This window comes from Didymosphaeria variabile (assembly GCF_027946475.1).
Source record: "Didymosphaeria variabile strain IMI 356815 chromosome Unknown scaffold_7, whole genome shotgun sequence".
NCBI lineage: Eukaryota > Fungi > Ascomycota > Dothideomycetes > Pleosporales > Didymosphaeriaceae > Didymosphaeria > Didymosphaeria variabile.
The window spans coordinates 484,318-505,439 of NW_026611626.1; the positions used below are offsets into that span (position 1 = coordinate 484,318).

The 21,122-nt window shown below is 50.9% G+C and overlaps 6 protein-coding genes across 6 annotated transcripts; 2 read left to right on the forward strand and 4 right to left on the reverse strand.

Annotated features, from left to right (window-relative positions):
• Nucleotides 1-1,772: 1,772 nt before the first annotated feature.
• Nucleotides 1,773-4,308, reverse strand: VTC2_2 (Phosphate metabolism transcription protein; the record flags this gene model as incomplete). Its single annotated transcript, XM_056218042.1, has 8 exons — nt 1,773-2,687; nt 2,732-2,878; nt 2,929-3,197; nt 3,250-3,421; nt 3,485-3,608; nt 3,670-3,741; nt 3,791-4,166; nt 4,215-4,308. 8 exons carry the CDS (start codon nt 4,306-4,308, stop codon nt 1,773-1,775), a joined length of 2,169 nt encoding a protein of 722 aa, XP_056067307.1.
• Nucleotides 4,309-6,409: 2,101 nt separating this feature from the next.
• Nucleotides 6,410-6,721, forward strand: N0V89_009292 (uncharacterized protein; the record flags this gene model as incomplete). The annotated part of the gene is made up of 1 exon (XM_056218043.1): nt 6,410-6,721. One exon carries the CDS (start codon nt 6,410-6,412, stop codon nt 6,719-6,721), a length of 312 nt encoding a protein of 103 aa, XP_056067308.1.
• A 1,045-nt stretch (nt 6,722-7,766) lies between these two features.
• N0V89_009293 (uncharacterized protein) lies at nt 7,767-8,232 on the reverse strand (the record flags this gene model as incomplete). Its single annotated transcript, XM_056218044.1, has 2 exons — nt 7,767-8,002; nt 8,127-8,232. 2 exons carry the CDS (start codon nt 8,230-8,232, stop codon nt 7,767-7,769), a joined length of 342 nt encoding a protein of 113 aa, XP_056067309.1.
• A 401-nt stretch (nt 8,233-8,633) lies between these two features.
• On the forward strand, nt 8,634-9,170 carry N0V89_009294 (uncharacterized protein; the record flags this gene model as incomplete). The annotated part of the gene is made up of 1 exon (XM_056218045.1): nt 8,634-9,170. The coding sequence occupies one exon, from the start codon at nt 8,634-8,636 to the stop codon at nt 9,168-9,170; it is 537 nt and encodes a 178-aa protein (XP_056067310.1).
• Nucleotides 9,171-11,110: 1,940 nt separating this feature from the next.
• Nucleotides 11,111-11,785, reverse strand: N0V89_009295 (uncharacterized protein; the record flags this gene model as incomplete). The annotated part of the gene is made up of 1 exon (XM_056218046.1): nt 11,111-11,785. One exon carries the CDS (start codon nt 11,783-11,785, stop codon nt 11,111-11,113), a length of 675 nt encoding a protein of 224 aa, XP_056067311.1.
• A 477-nt stretch (nt 11,786-12,262) lies between these two features.
• Nucleotides 12,263-13,178, reverse strand: N0V89_009296 (uncharacterized protein; the record flags this gene model as incomplete). Its single annotated transcript, XM_056218047.1, has 4 exons — nt 12,263-12,484; nt 12,532-12,629; nt 12,678-12,990; nt 13,107-13,178. 4 exons carry the CDS (start codon nt 13,176-13,178, stop codon nt 12,263-12,265), a joined length of 705 nt encoding a protein of 234 aa, XP_056067312.1.
• Between the last annotated feature and the right edge of the window lie 7,944 nt (nt 13,179-21,122).

Sequence of the window (21,122 nt, forward strand, 5' to 3'; positions counted from 1 at the left end):
CATGTACCTTGTCCACAAGCTTTGAGACCTCCAGCGGAGAGAAGTTATGTAAGGTATAAGAAGCGTTTCAACGGGGTATTTATACCGCTTCTCGCCGGCGCATCGAAAGCCATCACGAGAGACTTTAGCCATCGTGTCCATGATGGTGAACTTTATCACGCTCTCCACTCCCTTAAGATTCACAACGAGCCAGTGTAAATGTACAGATGCCAGAACACCGCCTATGTCCTTTTGCGATGAGAAATTTAGTGACCAAACAGCTCCAGCAGAGACATGAGACCAATCTTGTTGTGTTTTAGACCCGCTGCCCATGAACTCCCAGGGTAGATACTTTTAGACCCCGGCAAGGGAATCGTAGAGAAGAATACCAGGATTCAGAGCGTTATTTATACACGCAGAACGTCGGCCATCACGTCAGCGATGTTGATTTTTATGACACCTTCTATAACCAAAAGGCCCGCAGTGAGCCTGTGGAAACAAACAGACGCCAGGCCACCGCTCATCTGCCGTTGTTAAACCATTTTTTAGCCACCACCACCTCCAGCAGAGACATGTGGGCATCGCCGTAAATTTTAGACCCGCCACCCATGAACTCCCAGGGTAGATACTTTTGTTGTCCAGCAAAAGCCGTGTAGAGAAGAAGACAAGGCCTTCAAGCCCTATTTATACACGACGGACTTCAGCTATTGCGTCTATGATGATAAAATTCATCACGCTATCAGTCACTTGACGTCCACAACCTGCCTGGGAAGACGGGGAGACGCCAGGACGCACCCAATGTGCCTCTGCGATTAGGAACTTTAGACACCGCCACCTCCAGCAGAGACATGCAACTCTTCTTTTTCTTTTCTGGACCCACCCCCTCAGGCGCTTCCAGTGTACTTATTTTTAGACCCGCCGCCCCATGAACTCCCAGGGTAGATACTTTTAGTGCCCAGCGGAAGTAGTGTAAAGAGCAAGAGAAGGCCTCGAAGGCCTTTTTATACACGTTCCGCACGCTGATCGCGCCGCATGAGGGTTTGGTACTAGCTTCCACGGCGGACATGGCGATCTTCGATGAGCGTTTGGAGTCCGACGGAAGTAGCTTGCTGGAACAATCATGGTAGAACTTGCTTGGAAGAAACATGGTTATACGCCTTCCTGCTTTTGGTGCGAGAGGACGGAGGCGGCCGAACATGAGCGCTTCGTCGTAGATTTTGGACACCAAAAAAGCGCATGAGGAAACAGCAGCCATATTTTGGTTGTTGGTGCGAGAGCCCAGAGGCGCCCCAACATATCGTCGAGATTGTAGCCTTTGAACCCCAACGAAACGACATATGATTAAGTGGTAGGAACTTTAGTCTGCATACGCAGGAGTGTAGTGTGGAAGAAACACTCGGAGGGAGGGAAATGCGGGTATTTATATGCCGAGTCTGACATCCCCAAGACCATGCTGGAGATTGCTACTCTCTGGGACAATGATCATAAGATATGTTTTGAAAGGACATGGCCTTATCCTTGTCTGCCTTTTGATGTCAGAGTCCGGAGGCGCGCAACATATCTGTGGCGTCATAGATTTTGGACACCAACAAGAAAGACATGAAGAGATTGGTGGTCGCTTTTAGTCTGCATGCGCAGGATTGTAGTGTGGTAGAAAAACTTAGATGGAAGAAAATATGGGTATTTATATAGCAAGTCTGACGTCCATCTCTAGCACTACGATGGTGATCTCCATCATCAAGACTGGTAGAAAGCAACTTCTCCACGCCGCAACTCCACCACCATCATCATCTTCATGCCTGCTCGGGAAACTTCACCCTCAACTGATTCGAAGCACTAAACATAAAATCCTTTGGACCCTTCAATCCCCTCTCCTCCATCCACTTCAGCACGCGCACTCTGTACGCGTCCCACTCGACATCCACGCCCCCGCTCGCTCGTAACATCTCCAGCTTGCGCTGGCTCACGGGGCCCTCATGTCGCGTTATCGCGTCAGGGTCATAGCCTTCTTTCTCGATCTCTTCATTCTCAAGCGCAAGCCAGGCGGCCAGAGACATTGACGCGAGCACCGGATTGTTGGATATGTTGAACGCGGCCTGGATGCTGTACTCATGGTCGAGCTCGGTGAGGTAAGCGTGCAGAGTGTCGCGCAGCTCGGGGTCGCAGTATAGACCCATCGACTTCGGAGGGGCGACGTCGAGGGCGCGCGACATCCAGAGCAGGTTGTAGACATCGCGCAGGGCGGTGTTGAAGGAATTGGTCGTCTCCTCTGGATAGTATTTCAGTACTGGAGCGGGGTGGGCGCTGAATGCGTGTCTATAGTTTGCGATGATGCCGGTTATGCGGGCAAATTCTGTTGTGCTGGATGACAGGGTGAGGAGGTATATAAGCGAATTCGGAGGTAGGATGATGGGAATGTGGTGGGGTTTCGACGAGGTTGAAAGCTGTTCGTAGAAAGTCAGGATGGCAGATGTAATGATGCTTATGGAGGAGTTCGATGGCAGTGAGAGAAGGAGCGATAGAGAGAGAGTTGCAACATGTGCCGCAAGATCGTATAGAGCGCGCTGATCAGAGTGTGCGAGGGACGAAGTGGAACGAGAGGGTTGCGGAGATGCCTGATTCGACCATTGTCGAAAAAGCGAGGTGTAGAATCCGAAAAGACGTTCGCATGCTTGTACATCGTGAGCAAGGAGAGAACGCTCGAGCGGCTGCAGGAAGGTTACACGTGCATCTATAAAGGGTCAGGTCGTACGAAATCGAGCGGAGATAGACGCAACTTGCCTGCGAAAGACTGTATTGGAGAATAGGATAGTAGGTTAAGAATCGTGTCAACATTCTGCAGGCCGTCCCAAATAAGCAGGTACTCTTTCAGAAATGTCTGAACAATCGGTAATAGTTTCTAATGGTAGTGAGTGCCGTCTCTGCGTGCGCGAGCGATATCGGACGTACCTTCGTATACTGTGCATGCTTAAGCAAGCCATTGAGTATGTCGGACAAGTACCGCATATCAACCACACCCTCTTTGATTGCGTTGTATTGATCTTCGAGGCACATCGACAGCCATAGTTGGATTCGTTGCACAATGATCGGTGAGTCACTCAGCTCCACGTATTTCTGCAGAAGTGGATCGGTAAGGAAAGAGACCATCTGCCCTGGGGCCTCGATCCTCTCCAGCTTCTCAACAAAGTCCTCCACGTTGTCGATCCCCTCAAGTGTTACTGAGGTCTATTACACTCATAAGCGGAGTTCGACACCCGAAGTTTATGTCACTTGCCTCGTTCGCATGGAAAGTATGGACGTCTGGTATAGCTGAAGTCTTGACTCTGGCTCGCCCTCTCCTCGCAACCTTGAAGCCATTCCGTTGCTCAAAAGCGGAGTCTTCTTCTGTAATAGCCCGCTCTTGTATCGCCAGGATCCTTGTTCGCCATTCGGCATCGGGTGCCTTTTAACTTAGCGATTGCGCGGTTGTATACAAGTGTGACACAGCACGGCAGTCGTGACTTACTGGGGGAAATGAGTTTCGGCCGGCGGACGTACTCCCGAGGATGATGTCGGGGTAGTAATCCTTGTAAACGCGGAGAAGGCCTTGAAGAACAGGCTCGTTACCAAGACCACGGGCGAGCTCCAGTCTGAGATCATGTCAGTAGCCGCAGCGGACAGACGATCGCAACGAGCCATGCGTCCACGTACAGTTGCTCGATTCTGAAAGGTTTCACGTGCTTTCGGAGCGTTATCAAAGAGAGCAGATGACACAAGGATGTTCTGATCAGCTTAGCAATTGGAGCAGAGTTCGGACTTGACCGATGCCCACCTGATGCTGATCGAATCGAGTAGCCCGAACAACACACCGTACAGACGCGACAGAGTGCTAGGATCCTCAATGATCTCGTGGACGGTGATGAGCCACTTGACGAAGCCATTCTGAGAGCCAGGGGTGGGCTTGCCTTTGCCTTGTCCGAGAGCACCCACAATGGTGATCACGACGTCCGATGGTACGCGCTGAGCAGGATAGAGATTTTTGATGAGTGTGGTAACACTTGTCTGATCCAGCTCGGTCTTGACTGACACGATCTGTACCACGGTCCTGAGGGAGTCTTGGTCTAGTCCCACGTCAAAGGCTTGACGGCAAACGACATCGACAACGCTAGAGGTCTTGACTGATCGCTGCTTTGCGGGAGTGTTGGAAGCTGTATCCCTGGTTAGCAGCAGATCAAGTTGCACGAGGCCATGCAAACCTCTCTCCAATGCTTCTAGCGCGTCGTGCAAGCTGGCGGGCCGTTCTTCTGCCGAAGCATTAGCGGTGGGCGGCTGAGGAGCAAAAGCTGTCATACGGTCGGTTATAGAGGGCATCACGCCGGCTTCCTTCCATGCACGCAGTAAGATGGGCGGTCAGCCGTTGAAGAGTGCTCGTTGGTGGTCGCGTAGCCCTACTGTTTACATCGCAGATCGCGCCTTCCCTCTTCGGGCTCATCAGTCAGCATGAGGCTGCTCGAAGAAGGCACGACCGCGCCGCCCACGTTCTGTGTGAGGTCGTGCCTCACCGGACGTCTGCCCGCATTGTCAAACCACCAAAATATCCCAACGTCAATGCAGCGCCCGCCGCAGATTCTCTTCGCGCCCGTTGGCAACTCCTGGCAGGCATGTCTACTCGTAGCGCGCGGCCTCGGCTGAGGCTCGTTACGGCGCCCAATTGCGCGCGCAATCTGGCTGCAGCAGTCACCCGCATATGCCCTGGGTCACTGGGGGCGCCATCTAACTTTCGCCCTTCGCCGACTTCTGCCACGAAGCGCACAATTACAACGTTACACAGCACGCATCGATTGATGGTCCGCCGGCTGGCGCGCCCTGAGTGGCTGTCCCGCCTCGTAAGCTGGCCAACAAGTCGTAACGTTTCTGCACAGCGGACCAGAAGCGTCCATGAACCCCGCGTATCGTACATATCAACGATACCAGACGTATAGCGAAGCCTTTACCTCAGCCCTCGCCGCCCCGGTTGCTGGCCGCGGCAGTGCCTCGACTGGATTGTTCGTCGCCCGAGCCTGGGGTGACTCGCTGCTCTTTCCGCTGCCTGTCGGCCAAGAGGCTCGTCGGTCCTGGGTCGACTCGGTCAGGAGGATGGCTGCTGTGCGCCATCACGCCAAATTACAAGCTTCCGTCTTCATCGGCCTGTCCTTGTTCCAATAATCCATTCTGGATTATTGCGTAGCATGTGAAGGAGCGGCTCGCCACTCTCTCCGCCTGCTGCCTAGTCGTCGGCCGCCAAATACCTCTGCTACCCAACGTCTAGCAAGTCATCAATAGACGCACACTGGCCCACTGCACTCTGATCCTGTGTGCAACCAAGCCACATCGAGGCATCATGCCGTGCGTCAGCGGTACTTCGGGCCTTCGAACGACTCGCCCTGCAGCTGTGTCGCCCTACTGGCCTGTCCGTGCAGTGTTGCTTTTTACCAGCACGCGGATACATATGTGCCTCGACTTCGTGCTACCTCTTCCTTTCACTCATGCCGTAGCACCCTGAGCATCACTCCGATGCATTATTGGCAGTATATTCGGAAGACGTGTTGCTTAATTAATGTCACAGATCGCGGATATCGCAGTACTCTCACGGTCCAGTTGGCGATCCGCCAGCATTAATACATCAACTTCGCCCCCTCCTTCACCATTGAGGCTGATGTCTGTGAACAGAATACTTTTGGTTCTCTTTATCACCCCGAGTCTGATACGCTCTCAGATCTTTCACCGTGCTCGTAATTGTTGAGAGCTAATTGAACGGTCCAAAGCTCAACATTGAGCATCAATCTTGAAGCCATTACTCGAAACACTCCAAGTCTATCGATACCGCATCCGGAAGCCCGGAAACCATTTCTAAAGTGGCCGAGGTTTGGGCACGGCTTATACAATACGCCACTGTATTCAGGACAGGCAACAAAAAAAAATCGTTATTCGTTGTTACTGCCCGGCCGCCTCGGAGTCATCGAGTTGAAGCAGTTCACTCACGGGCCTTTGTCCTTCCCAAAACGTCGCGCTATCACCGAAGGGAACGTTTTAGGCCCACTACACCACCAACCATAAAAGCACTAGTTCCAAGACCATAATGGGCGATTGCAGGATCAGAACTTACTTGCCATCACCACATCTACATCCGAAACACCACCGCAAGATGCCTTCGCCCGCACCTAGAACATCAAATCTCACCGCACTTCTCCAAAGTGCTCCCACGGCAGGGGACCCAACACTCGTCCGGGACTCATCGCACGCAGTCACCAGATTGCGACATCTCAACGAAGCGGAAGTTATCACGATGTTTACGCCCTTCGTACCTCATCCCCCTAGTACATCTTTGGCAAGAGATATGGACCCTTTCGAACCTTTGGGACGAGCATTTCCACGACAGGTGCGTCACGTGCCTTACCGTCTCGACCACGGCATGACCGAGACACATGCCGATTTTCTGCCTGCTAGTGGAGCCATCGTCGTTGTGATATGTTCCTCGCAGAACGTTCTCAGTTACGATCCAAAGGCCTATGAGCGGCAGACTCGATTCGCGCAGGACGTGATGAAGAGGGTAGCGGAAACCAAATCCCTAGCCGGTGTGCCTGTGGTCGTTCTACTTGTGTCAAATGGCACGGCGAGGCAAACACATGAGTATGGTTTGAAGGACTTCCCTACTCTAGTCACGCTCAATGACTACTCGACGGCCGCTCTTACCAACGCTGTGCGTGTGCTGTTTGAGAAGTGATGACGCCCAGCCTTCACTTCCAAGATCCTAGGTTGTATACGGTTGACACCATGGGAATTTCTTCCTCCAGCTATTGACGAGTTTGCTTGACTTTCCTCGATGGACTCGAGTACCCGGTATTACTTTTTTTAGATATTGTTACAGTTCGCTGTATTTTGTTACGTCGCGCTTCACTTCTTACTTGATTCTGTTGTCTCACTATGGCGGTCCGATTACTTGCCCTGTGCATATTCGAACATTTTGTACGATACATTTCCCGCAGCACTATGCCGTGCAGCATACATATACAAGATATTCTTATCCCCGTACCATATACAAGATCTTTTCCCCGTACATCTCCGATCCTGCAGAGGCCTGCTCATCGTGCTGTGACGCAGATACCTACCACCGCTGATGTCCGCACCCATCTAGCCCGACACGCCCGCCATCGAATTATGCCGTCTGGCCGCCCGAAAACCTGGTCCCAGCCTTTCTTCAAGGTATCGATTTCATATAGATGATGTTAGGTCGCATGAAACAAGGCCCCAAGCGAACGAAGCAGGGCAGGCCCTTCTTTAGCCGCCTTCTAGTAGGTTTCCAGAATGCTTCCATCTGCGCGCTGGCCAACACGATGTCCATGCACGTGTATATGCACATACATGCACATGCAGCGGCATTGCAGCCTCGGCCAGGGGGACGTGGACAGGCGGGCAATGTGCATGGTGGTTACATGGTGGTGAATCATTAACATTAAGTAATGTGCCTTATGAGGCAGGTATTTTGTGATACAACAACGGTCCGAATGGCCCAACGCCTTTCTTGCGGGTGTGATAACGCCCTTGTGGTGTATCGGGTGCAAGGGTATCCACGCTCACGTATGTGGGAGCACTCCAAGCGCCCGCTTCAATGCTACTGCCGTGTTTTCGCACGGCTTCGGCTTCAAATGTCTCCACGTATCGGGACATGCAGTCGCCGTGACCACGGACGGACACGCCTCTTTCACACCGGATAGCACTCCTTCTATCCTCTGCCTTTCCTGAAATGCATAACCCAACAACTCCCATGACTACAACTCATGCCCATGTCCCGCCGCCGGCCCTCCTCGTAACGCCTCGTTGTTACTAAGCAATTGTGTGACTGCGGCCGTCGCGAACTCGTGCTTCGGCGCTGCTTGCGAGGTAAAGTGCGACGAGTCGCCCGAGAAGTAGTAGAACATGCGGTTCGCCATGAAGGCGATGTGCTCGGGGAGGTAGAGCGAGGCGGCTATTATGAAGAGCGAGAGGAGGAGGAAGAGGAGGGAATCTGTATGTCCCAGTCAGCTTTCCATCTATACATCTTGTTCCACAACAGTTGGTTGTTTCCACCCGAGGCCGATCCGGCTCGCGTGTCTGGGAGAAGGGATGGGAAATAAGGGTGCGAGACGTACTCAGAATAAACTTCTCGGTTGACGTCAACATGTACAGGGAGAATGTGACTTCGTATTGGTACCGCTTGCGCTGGAGCCAGCGGAGGAGTGAGGTTGGGTATAGCATTGCGGCGAGGAGGAGCGCGGAGGCGGCGGAGAGGAGGACGATGGTGGACGCGGAGGCAGAGTCTAGCATGCTCCAATGGACTTCGGGTAGTATGGGTAGTACGTCTCCAGTCTTAATTCTGGAGCAATGGGGCGTGGAAGATTTGTTTTCGCGGCGCGAGCAGCTGGTGGAATGATGAAGGGGCCAACGGGCGACGGCGTGCGGAGGAGCCGGAGAAATTAGCCTGCTCCGAATCGGGGGTTCCTGGCGCCATCGCTCCGAACGAAACGCCAGCGACTCGCCAGCGGCATATGGCGATGGCGAAAGATGCAATTCTCGCAGACAAGCTACATATGACCTCTCTACGCATAATGCTACCATGAAATCCTCTCCATACCGTCTCCAACCCTAACCACCTCCCAATGGCCCTTCCAACAACCCTCCCACGCCTCGCCCTCCGCTTCCTTACCTCCATCCGGCCCTTCACGACCGCCCCCATCCTCTTCGCAAAACAGCTCCCACCCCGCCGTGTAATCCTCGACTCCGAAATCGAAGAGAACTTCCTCAAAGGCAGCGGCCCGGGCGGCCAGAAGATCAACAAGACCTCTTCCGCCGTGCAGCTCAAGCACCTGCCGACGGGCATCGTCGTGAAGTACCAGGACACGCGCTCCCGGAGCCTGAACCGCAAGAACGCACGGAAGATACTGGGGGAGAGGATTGAAGAGCTTGAGCTGGGGGATCAGGCGAGGACGGCGATTAAGGCGAGGGAGGCTAGTAAGAAGAAAAGTAGTGCGGATAAGAAGAAGAGGAGGAAGTATAGAGCGTTGGCGGAGGGGAAGGAGGGCGGTGCCGAAGGGACAAGTGAGGCGGACGTTGAAGGACTAGGCGGAACAGATGGAGAGCAGGTAGAGGGCAAGCAGCTTGGGGGCGAGGATGCGAAGAGCGCAAGAACTCCTTGAACAAGTTCTTGCCCTCTCGTTTAGGCAAGCAGTTGACGAGGCCAGACGTGGAATGCACATCCTGAGATCCACTACGAGACGGACATTCAGGAAATTGAAGGCAACACGGTACTGGAGTGAGTGGGCGGTCGTCCAAAGACTTGAGCACAACTACATCGGCCATCGCGAGGAGATTCAATCACAATCTACCTCCGTAGAAAGCCAGGCTTCCGTCGGCGTCGAAGAGCTTCCCAGGGTTACAGCGGAGGTAGTACGCGGGCCATCACAGCGACGCCAGGTCACTGTCGCGGCGGCGCAGCGTAGCATTGGGCATCAGCCCTAGAATAGAGCATCGAGAGGCTGTTGCCAGTCTTGGGGGAGGCACACGGCAGGGCTTCGTACATGTGGACAGATATGAACGCGTAGCAGCTGCAGGTGAAATAGGTAGACGCGACGACCGGCGTCACGAACGTGTAAGAACTTCAGCTGGTCCCGATAATACTAGACACTGGCACGTATAAATGGCAGATAGCAATAAAGAAACCTCTCAGCCTGGACGGCAGCTATGCGAAGCTACACACAACTCACATTGGCTAGGACACGCGACACGCGCATACGCTCTTTCGGCATACCCTCGTTATTCTTTCTACGAACCGCCGTCAAGTGATCAGGATCACGTAAGATGTGTGTTGAAGGCATAGCACGCAGAACTCTTCCTCGTGCCTCGCCATCGGCTCAGCAACAATGAAAAGGTGTGTTCGACCAGCAAAAATTGCCCCGATCAGGCCCCCGAAGGAGACTGAAGTCGCTCCCAGCTCCACGCTGTGCAATGCAGGCGAGAACGACTAGTGCCTGAATGCTAGAGCTCAGGTACACTTCAAGAAGATAAGTATGAGACTCTTGTTGGAGTCCATCGCACTTTTATGAAGCTCTTGTTGGAGTGTACCATAGGGCCAGCCTATAGGCCTGTGGGCGCTCGTGACTAGCCCAGCGCCTTGATACTTTTCCAGCCTAGATTTTACAACCGTATTTTGTTAAGTATGTTTCCGTTTTTGACTTTCACCTTTCGATTTAACAACCCCTGGTAAATGCTAAGTAATTTCATATTCGGGTTTCGACGAAGTGAGGCAAATAAGCCTAGGGATGATAAGTGGTTGCAAAGCTATCAGCTCAGCCGCCGTAGACTAGGAAGGAAAGCAAGGCGAAAGCAGGGGAGGTAACTGCCCGTCCGCACCTAATTTCGATCCTTTACTGGTCTCTCCTCGATCTTCGGTACCTTCTGTATCTTTACTCTAGTCAATATGGCTCTAAGTCGAAGAGCTTTGTTAGCCGTATCCTGTGGGACCAGTGTAACGCAGCTACGCCAGCAAAGATACTGCCAAGAAGTGCGTCCAGTTATAGCTTCAACTTAACGGTACTATAATAGCACGAAAAAAGCTTGGATTGAGTATGGGAGGACGCATCCGCACAAGTACCAAAGCTAGGCAAAACTGCCCAGAAGCGGGCAAAGCGTGCAGCAAAGCAAGCCGATGCCCAAAGCGAAGATGGAGGTCTCAACGATAAGTGTCTAGGCTGCGATGCTGCTTTCCCATCCAAATCGCGACTGCATCAGCATTTGCAGGACAATCCGAAGCACGCTGCATTGAAGAGCGTGTCTGGTGCAAAGGGAAAGAAGAAGGGAAAGAGATAGATGTCATTAGATGGCGATAACGACTAGACGAATTGAATTAGATCGGCAACGGCTTGGAGCCTTTACAAGGGATGATAATAAGGATTTGGAGCATCGGCATGGGCATTGGCGTTCACACTGCGTCTGCTTACGTAGAATTACGAGAGGCACCAGGGGAAAGGTAGATATTGAGCGACCAAGGGTCAACGAAATCTAAGCTAAGCTTCGAGGAAGCTCACTAATATAGCCGAAAGGAACAATTTATCAGGCTTTACACAGCATAACCACATCTTCAATCCCTCCTCATCCGATCAAACGCCGCTAGATCATACAGTTCCCCATACGTCTCCGGACCAAAAAGCCTGGACACAGGAGCCCTGACAACATTCCCCTTCCCACCATTATCCTCCTCCTCCTCCTCCTCCTCTCTATCCTCACCACCATCTGTGATCTCTCTCATATCAAGCCTCACAAGATTAACATACCCCACCTTCTCCCCATCAAACCTCTGCGGCTGCGGCGCCCTCCTCACAACCGAATCCACCGCATCAGCATCAACATGCACGCAGTACGTATATCTTGGATAATCCGCGCCACCCCAGTCAAGCGGCGCATCTTTCGTTTCCTCTTTCGCTTCCGTGCTATCAACCCACGCTTTGAACGCGTCGCGCACGCGGTCTACGCTTGCGCCGTCGAGCGCTGATTGATCGGACCAGACGCGCATGTCCAGCGAGGCCGCGAGATCAGTGGCTTTGAGGAGCGAGAGCGCGTCGGTCACGTTCCAGTGCAGTGTGGCCATGAAGGAGTCCCAGGTGGCGTCGCAGCGATAGTCGCAGCAATAAATTAGGAGGCCCCATTTGGGGAGATGGTGGGAGTGCAGGGAGGCGCGGATGGTGCCAAGGGGGTTGCCGGGGAGTGGTAGGCGTGGTGGTGCGGTTTCTCCTTGCGCGGTGGCGTTGGACGACATCGTGGATGAGCGAGTGAAAGTTGGGTTCTTGGCGGGTGTGGAGTGAGAGGTGAAAGCGCGATTGTGGAAGCTGGAAGTAAAAGTGGTTTCTAGTAAATTACTCCTTGGATATCTTGCGTGCAGAGCACTGTATCGTCGGAGACATCTCAACATACGGTTTGGTGTCGGTGCGTTCGGGGGGGTGGAAATATGGTGGGGAGGAGTTAGTGGTGGAGAAGTAGTTCAAGGGGGAGCGGAGAGGTACTTATATTGGACCAGAAATTAGCGTATATTGTTACATGGCAGTCATGGGCACGTGATTCCATTGGTAACACCCCTGCTATGGCGGGCTTAACGTCTTTCAGGGAGTGTTACGACTCAGTAATGGAGTCTTGGGCACGAGAAGTTTTGCAATGAGGAGAGAAGTGCGCGGAGCATAACGCATGGTTGAGCGAACATTGTGCTGGCTATAACACTCTTTCTGGAGACGAGGACCACTCAGTCCTCCGGAATCGTCATGTCGCTGATCTTGTTCTTGAGGTCCGAGAGCGTGTTCAATAAAGACTCTGCATTGGCTGGCTGCTGTCTAAGGATCTCGTCCTCAAATGCCTCAATATGATCACTCAGCCAGCTCTGAGCGAAACTTTCGACCCAGCGTCGGTGTCTGTACACAATTGAACTATAGTTTGCGCCCGATCCACGCATCGCGGAATCGAGGCTCTATAACATGTAGGCACCTCCAGGCAAAATGAGCTTCGGAAACATACCTCAGTCCGCCCGAATCCTGCTGCAATGGCTGCCTGCGTGCGCGCTCGGCGAAGCGAGACGTCATCTCGTTGCAGATAGAACACGCCAATCAACTTGGCTCGCGTTGAATTCAATCAATGTGTATGGTATCGAGGGTAGTACTTACGGGGCGGGGAGTTGGAGGTGCTGTTGCCAGAGCTGCCAATGAAGCAGTGAACGGTGCAGGATCCATCCATGGCGAACTTGTCGGCGGTGATGTCGAGATCGTGGTGGTAGTCACCTTCCTTCATAGGGCGGCCAAGATACTGGCCGGTCTTCTCGTCAACGGGCTCGCCGCGCTTGTTGAGCTGGCGGACACCGGCGCCGTAGAGACGGGTGACAGCCTGGGCAACCTGACTGTAGGAGCGGTCGGACGTCTCGGGGTAGTAGGAGCCAAAGACACGAGTCTCACGGACGTCGCTGCTAGTGAAGTATTCGGGCTGAGAATCTCAAAGTTCATTAATGACGGCCTGAGGTGTTATGTACGCCGCGCTATTTGGTTGTAATAGTCAAAATGTAACAGCGTAAACAGTGTCGATCGGAGGTTGTGATGAACGATTGTATTGCTGTCTGTTTTCTGGTCGTGCATGTTCTTGCACAGGAGCTTCCAGCTCAGAGACGGGTCCATTGCGCACCAGGCAGTGCCTACTACCTCGCAAATCCAACACCATGTCAAGCGCAACTGCTTGGATGTGCTCCCTAGCGTTATCAAGCCTATTATTATCATTTTCAAAAAGAATGTGCCACCTCCCACAGCGCTAGAATTAGAAGTTCAACTAATATAGTAACTATAAGGAGTAAAATATTAGCTAGATTTTATTAAATTTATCTTTTAGGTACAGTAGAGCCTAAAATAGAGTATTAAACTATTAAAATAAGTATACTATAGTAGATAAGCTAATAATTTACTCCTTATAGTAACTATATTAGCTAAAAACTTATAAATTTCTTATTCTAGCGCTATAGAAGGTGGCACATTCTTTGCGCAAAGCACTGATAATGTGATGTCAGTCTATTCAATCTCCCGCTCTTCTCCAATAGTCACTATCATCGTCGATATCATAATAGTCATCATCGCCATCGCCATCGTCACTATGGCGATAATCAACATCTTCAAAGTAACGGCACCGTAACAACTGATGAGCCGTTCTATGGTCCCGAGGTGGTTCCGGCCAAGCCTCAGCTCAGCATCCTTCCTTTCAGCAGATGCAATCTCCATTGCCGTCACCCTTCTTGTTTGCATGGGAAAGAACATTTCATGAGGTATACACTGGATGTCCACAGGGTGTGTCATTGAGGCAAGCCGTGGCCTGTTTGCAAATTCATACCAATTACAAAGGCCCAAGTCTGCAAATTATTACAGTACTGTAGCGCTCTCGTAGACATGATCTTGCACCAAAGGCGCTTCTGCACTAACAATTGCACAAAAATGTTATAATGTGCTTAATAATCCTTCTATTCTGATCTGCATATTAGACCCTACCGTAACCGACCCAGACCCAGCTATAGCTACCCACAGTATGGCAGGGCAATTAAACGCTAAGGGATCAGAACAGCCAGGGTTTGTCAAGACACCCTCTTTCGACTAAATGACAACAGAAACAAGTTTCAACACCTCTACAAGAGCCAACCGAAAAGCCTAGGTCCGCTAGCACCATTTCCATAGGCCCGCCGATTCACGAGGGCGAGGGCGCGGGCGCAAGCGCAATCGGCACATGTGGATGGCGGAAAGGTAATATACCCCTGTTTCTTGAAGCACTGGACAGATATAAGGCTTGCGCGAAGGCGGACGGCGCAACTGAGTCTTGTGAAGGACCTGAAGAGCATCATGGAGAAGAGGTGAAGAATCTGAGAGCGATGTTCAGTGTCTGTTATGACATGGTGCAAGTGATTCCAATTCGGGGCGAGCAAGTTCGAGCTGCACAGATAACCACAGCCGACGACGTCGCTCCCGTACTCCGGGTATACCTCCCGTCACCCTCCCCTTGGCCTGTTGCGTGGCAAGCGCCGAACTTGGGCAATTAGACAGAGGGCAGTTGCGCCGGTGAAACATTTGGTAGTGGTGGTGCTGCGGCCGTTCGAGCCTAGCTGCTGCCGAGGTCCAAAAGTCACCAGAAATTCACAGCCAGCACACGCCAGCAATGTCGGAAGCTAGCTAGTACTGTCAAAAGATTTAGGGTAAGCGACTTACCGTATAAACGTCTTTAAAAGACTAATTAAGCCATTCTATAGACCTACGCCTAGAGTGGTATATTTCCTTGGTGTTACTATCACCGGTTCTAATCGGCCCATAAAGATTTAGCCCAACAGAGAGCTTGATTGGAAAACTTTTCCACGATGTTCGATACGGCGTTTCATTGAATGTGTGGTATGCTTCTCACGAAAGAAGATTCAATTAGGACAGGTTGTTGAAATTGTACTGGGAATGAAGTCGTGATTGATGAGACCCCGGCTTGCGGACTCATATCGCTAGACTATGCAAATGTCCTGCTCTCCTTTTCCTCTTGCTCTGAACTCTTCCTGAAACGCACTGACCACCTTTGACCTCCATGCATCATCGATATAAACTTTGTCATGCTTGTATACTCCTGCATCCCACTCTTCCTGAAACTCCTCGCTAGCTTTTAACAGCCATGTGTTTGCTTTTGGATCATCATCCCCTTCTTCTGACTTGGCGAGAGGGCTTCTATCTCTTGTAACCCAAGTAAACCTCAGCAACCCAACTCTGTTGTATTCTTCTCGAGGCTTCCCATCCAGCTTTTGTAGAATGAGAGAAACCATAATAATGCTTTTGGCAGGGGAATTATTTGTTAGGACGAACCCGAATGGAAGGATCCTGAGATCCTGCGGGTCTATGCAAGCTACAATCTCTGTATCAAAATGGCAGTTTGGAGGTTCTGTTCCAGCTATCACGTCCCAGTCCCAATCTAGCAGAAATCCTCGTAGAAGCACATACCCACCACTTACAGGGCCATAGTGACTGCTTGAATCCACAAGCATTATCTGCACATCTCGTATTGTCATAAGATGCGGTCCAGAGGGTGTGTAATAGCAGATTGGTGCATCTATCTTGGCCCAGCTCCAAGATGGGCAGCCATGTCGATCATCGAGTAGAATACCAGTATTTGGTCGTTTTTCATTCACCTCGGTGACCTTGTCAATTTTATTGGCATTATACCAAAACAGATCTCTGGGAAGGCTGCTCTGAAACAGGCCGGCATAATATTTGTCATCATAATATTGCGAGACTTTTCGGGCAACTCCAGCGAAGGCAGCAAGCTTATCTGAGAATATCTCTAATTAGATTTGGAAACATGATGATGAGGTTATAACTCACCCTTATCTGGGAACGAAAGCTTGCATCGAGAATACTTTTCGATAATATTTCCGCATTGACTTGTTTTAGTCGGAAGGGTGAATTCAGTTAGACTTGAATAGCGCGACTTGTGTGAATTTCCGCCGCATGGATATGTTTCGCACATTTCTCCACTGTTGCATTCCCAGAATACTTGCTCTGATTCGAAATGAACAACCAGAGGGGAAAGTAGCCGCTCCTGGAACACCCAGCCACGGAGATTCAAAGGTGAAAACAACACACCTGCGGTGATACTTTCCTCACCTCCGATCCAGTAAATATCTTCAGATAGACCGTAGCCATGTCCGCCTCTTATAATGGCGGGTTTAACCATCCCCGGATCTCGTAAGGTGTGTAAACCGTCCCATGGTCCGGAAGAACAACTGGCAGCGATATTAAGAGCCCCATTTGAATAAATTGCGGACATCCTGGAAACATGATCTGACCAGTCTGTTTCACTGCCCCTTCCCTCTTGAATTATACAGAGGCTATCAATCCACAGGTAGTGGATACCTATGCGATAACAGAGACGTACAGCATCCTGAAAAGACGTTGGAAGGTTCTCTACTGGGGTCCACTGCATAAGAGCGTCGATATTGCTTGATGAGAGCTTGAGGAAGTGACTGTTAGATCCCCAGCAGTGGCTGAGCGTTGCGTAAAGGTAACTTAATCCAGGCTCATTTGGAATGACCAAACGAAAGCTACCACTTTTAACCTCCAGAAGTCTGGGTGGTTGGTACTTATTTTCAGGATGATCACATTGCGTATGTTTAGAGATACACTGGTTATACCATCGTCTGACTAATTGAGCGACCGAAGGGGCGTCTGTTCTTGGAGCATATTCATAATCTGTCAGAAATTGTGGTGTTGGCGATTTCTTTTCACGAACCGGATAGAATGGAACTGATCTACTTCCTCCGCCACTCAATTTCGAAAAGACCGATAACTGATAACAGACCTTCCCACTGGAGATTGATTGGTTGTAGTCTTCTGGAGACATTGAAATCGTGATGCTGTCTTCGTCTGCCCATCGAGAGTGAATCCTCGTACGTAAAGAATACCGGCACAAACGGCACTGCTTAGCACTTTGCCGGATTTCGCCCCAAAGTCGTTCTAGTTTCAGTTCTTCGACGGCAGGGTCCTCGCGCATGGACGCAGCATGTTGAAGGAGTCGATCACACTCTTTGCAAAGCGTGGAAGCAAGAGACTCAATATAGTCCTCCGAAAATGGTTCGCTGATATCATCGGACATGGTCGAGTGACATCCACGTGACGGTGCGTGGTCTTACTGCGAGACTTGGTGTTTTTGCAGGCTTCGGGAAGATATTGGCGGAACCAGCGCGAGTATGCAACGGAGTTGAATAGGCTTATCGCGGAGGCGGTTGGAGAGGCGGTTGGAGGGAAGCAGAGGGTTGTGTCTCTGAAGAAATGAGCTGCGGCTGCGTCAACAGATGCACGCGAGCGGGGTAAAAGAAGCTGAGGTCGTTGGGTCGTTGATGGTAGCCGGGCACCAGTGAGCGAGTTGTTCTTGACTTATATTATTGGGTTTGAGTGGGATGAAAATTGTGTACAGTTCAAGCAATATTTGTTATGAGAAAGAACTGTTGGTGTGAAGCGTCATGGGAGTACAGGTGCGGGGGAAAGCTGCGAGTCCGGTGAAGTAAGGCTGCAAGGCAATCTCACATGGTTAACGATAATATTAAAATGCTACTGGGAAGAAGGGAAAAGAAGGATCCTAGAAGGCTGATAGGCGCACAATGTCTTGGATTTAGATTAGGGCAGACGCATCATGAGCATCGCGATCTTCTATGACTGGCAGCAGGCGGTCTACCAAGTATTGCCAAGCGTTACCGGTAGGGTCGTTGCCAATCATGTAGTCCTCAGTGATGAAGAAGTGAGCTGCGATAACATTAAGCGCTATTGGCGTAAGTAGGGTGCGTCATCACAGGTGAAGCGAGAAAGGTCCGTGACAGTCGGCATGGTCACGTGGTATTGGTGCCTTCACAACTGAGCCGATCCTATCACCAGTGTCTTCTTACGAAAAGCTCGTCCAGGGTGAAAGTGAAAATTGAATTCAAAGATTTTTCCTTCGATAGCTTATAAGGTAAGAGTGGGCGATGAACCTGCCATTCCCTGGCAGTACCATGGCTCGCGTCACCCCCCCACGAAACGGCCCTTTATCCGAGTACTGCTGACCTTGGTCGAACTACTTAATCGAATTCCTTTTTTGATGTGGTCTCATATAAATGTTCTTGTCAACGCTCCCGGTGGCAAAGCAAGCCTGCATCCAGAAAATCTACGACTACGACTGAAACGCTCCTGTAGGACCGAGATCCTGCTATGATGGATCTTCGTTCATTGTTCCTTTCACAATGAAGAAGCCGGCTCACTTGGTTTGGCAGTGCGTATTGTACAAGCGATGTGTAGTTCCATATCCGGTACCATGGCTCCCGAATGTGCAGGCCTTCGAGAGGCTTCTAGTTGAGTCGATCTCTTTTTTGGTTTGTTTGCTAACGACTACCCAAAAAAGGGGAGGAACGCAACGAAATGTCTTTCAGCCTACGTGAGCTCGTTTTAATCGGCGTTCTCTGCGGCACAAGATGTGGCGCCCTCCAGAAGCTGCAATGGTCCGTGATCAAACATTGAGTCTACGTTGTCACGATGTTTCACCAAGAGAGATACAATCCTGGCTACAATACAAACATGTCAGCCCTTCCTACTTTGGCTCGAACCGCACGTGTGATGCTCCACTTCATAGTCATCACGACTTAGGAGAATCGTGGATCCGGATATTCCTTTGCTAGTACTATGGGTGTTGAGATTATTTCCACCAAGGTAAGGTGATCCTTTTTTAACATGTAAGTCTTCTTCACCCCTTTCCTGAATAACAGATCATCTACACCTCCCATATCTAGTGTACGCTCTTTTCAACGCTAATAAGCACACAAGATGTCCTCCACCAGAAGCTTCAAGAGACCTCGAACAGACGTACCGAGTCTAAGTCTACCAGGTCATGGCACCGCCAGCGATGGTGAGTCCCTTCGGTTCGACATGTTCCCCATATTCCAAAGACTTCCTCCCGAGCTTCGCATCAAGATTTGGAATCATGCCCTGGCCGACGTAATAACCTCCCGCCCAGCGATCGTCAAGCAACTTCAAGTCCCTGCCTACATGACCAAAGAACCTCCACCTACCCTTCTTCACGTCAACCGCGAAGCTCGTCACGAAGCCTTGAAGGTGTTTACACCTATAAAAATCCGGTTCCAAAACGAACTGCCGTCCCTCATTCTCTTCTCCAATCCTGGTGTCGATACCGTCTTTCTGGACCCTGACCGATATCAGCCAGTTGTCAAAGCTGCGGAGCGCTGCCGCAATAAGACATTCTACGAACCTTGTCCATGCACAGAGATGGACTGGTTCACAGCCATCAATGGATCCACCTGCCGGCACGCATGCCTGGCGTGTAAACAACTGCATCTGGTCAATCGTTTTCGTTCAGCAGACACTTCGGCTATCAGGAAACTCAAACTCCGGATGCACATGTGCTACCAATGTCCGTCCCTGATGCCACTACAGCAGCGCTTGCAGCACACATTTCCGCACTTGACGTACAACGTGCAAATTTCGGTGAAGCGTACCAGCCTTCGTTTGGGGTCGTGTCTTTACTCAAACACGTTCGAGGTGCACGGTGCGCTTCCGCTGGGTCAAGACTGGGGAGTAGACACCGCTACAGTGTGCGTCTGACGGACTTACGATGCTACGCGAACACGGCTACAGTCCAAGCAGTGCGTTCAATAGGATCATTGGATGTGGCGTGTGAGCATCGAACATGCTGACAAGATGTTCGCAAAAAGCGATCAGGTCAGTCAAAGGAGGGACCGCCCTTCTACCTCGAGAAAACAATAAATTGCAAGCACAAGCCGACCTAAATACACAGAGTCAATCAAGACATACACAACACCAGCTTGCGGGTCTTCCTCAACGACTTCCCGCTTGAACTTGCGAGCTCAAAGTGCGTTTAATCTGCTAATTATGATTCACACACACCCACAGCCTCATCACTACGACAGTTCCAGCAATAAACTTTTATATCCACGTAGAATCTACTCCAATCAAATCGCGTCGCTCATCTCGTTCTTTTCCAAGTGACACTATCTATGGAGTGCTTCTTGAGACATTTCCTACAGGAGGTAAGCGCCGGTCCAACAATCCCTCAAATAGCATAGCCCGAATCCCCACCCTATCCGGAATAGTCCAGAAAGCAGATTTGTCTATATAAACCACGTCAATCTACCAGCATCTTTCCTTCTTCACACCGCAACCTCCAAGATTGGAGACTAAAACCGTGCAAGTCCGCAAGTATGTTGCGTTTCGGTGAGCTTTAAAATCGGACGAACAAGACGTATATGTGGTCTGGACGTTTTTTGCTCTCCAAAACAACAAAGCTCAACTGCCATGGAAGCTTGAAACGAGTGACAATGGTGTAACTCGAAGCATCTTCCCTGGAAAATCATGTTTGACGGACCTTTCTACCACCAACAGACGATGGAGATCATGCGCCTATATAAACCCATTTTCCGACGCCAGGTCGTTCTCTTCTTCACGCTCTCATGTGTCTTGCTGGGAATGAAAAGCGATTTTGAACCACCCCATGTGTGTCGTCTCGTGAACTCCGAAAACCCCGTCCCCTCAGCGCTATGGGGTTTGGAAGGTTGCGGCACTTTGAAAGGCTTAGACCACCTTCTCATGGGATGCCTGGCGCAGCCGAGCTAACTGAGAGTATTCCGAAGTGTGCAATGCTGCGGTCTCCACCAATTTTGCGCGGTTTCTTAACACCATGCACTGATGGTGCTAGTCATATCCGTTGCCTCTCAAGGACGATTAAGTTGTTCATGACCATACTACTTCAACCTCACACATCGATGTGCCAACGAACCGCTCACATGGCCCACTAGCTGAGAACTAACCAATCAATTAACTCTTCCGACTGAGAACATCTTCAGTGCTTGTATCCACACGGTCAAACCATCCGAAGTGGTATCCATCCACCAACGCGTCTATAAAAACCCACTCTCTGACTCCGAAACCTTTCTTCTTCACACCACAACTTCCAAGACTGGACACTAAAAGTGGACGAATTGCTACTCAATGTGGCTTTCGTGAGCACTAAAACGCCCACACCCTGGAGGCATGTGCTCCGGAAGCCCGCGCCGCACT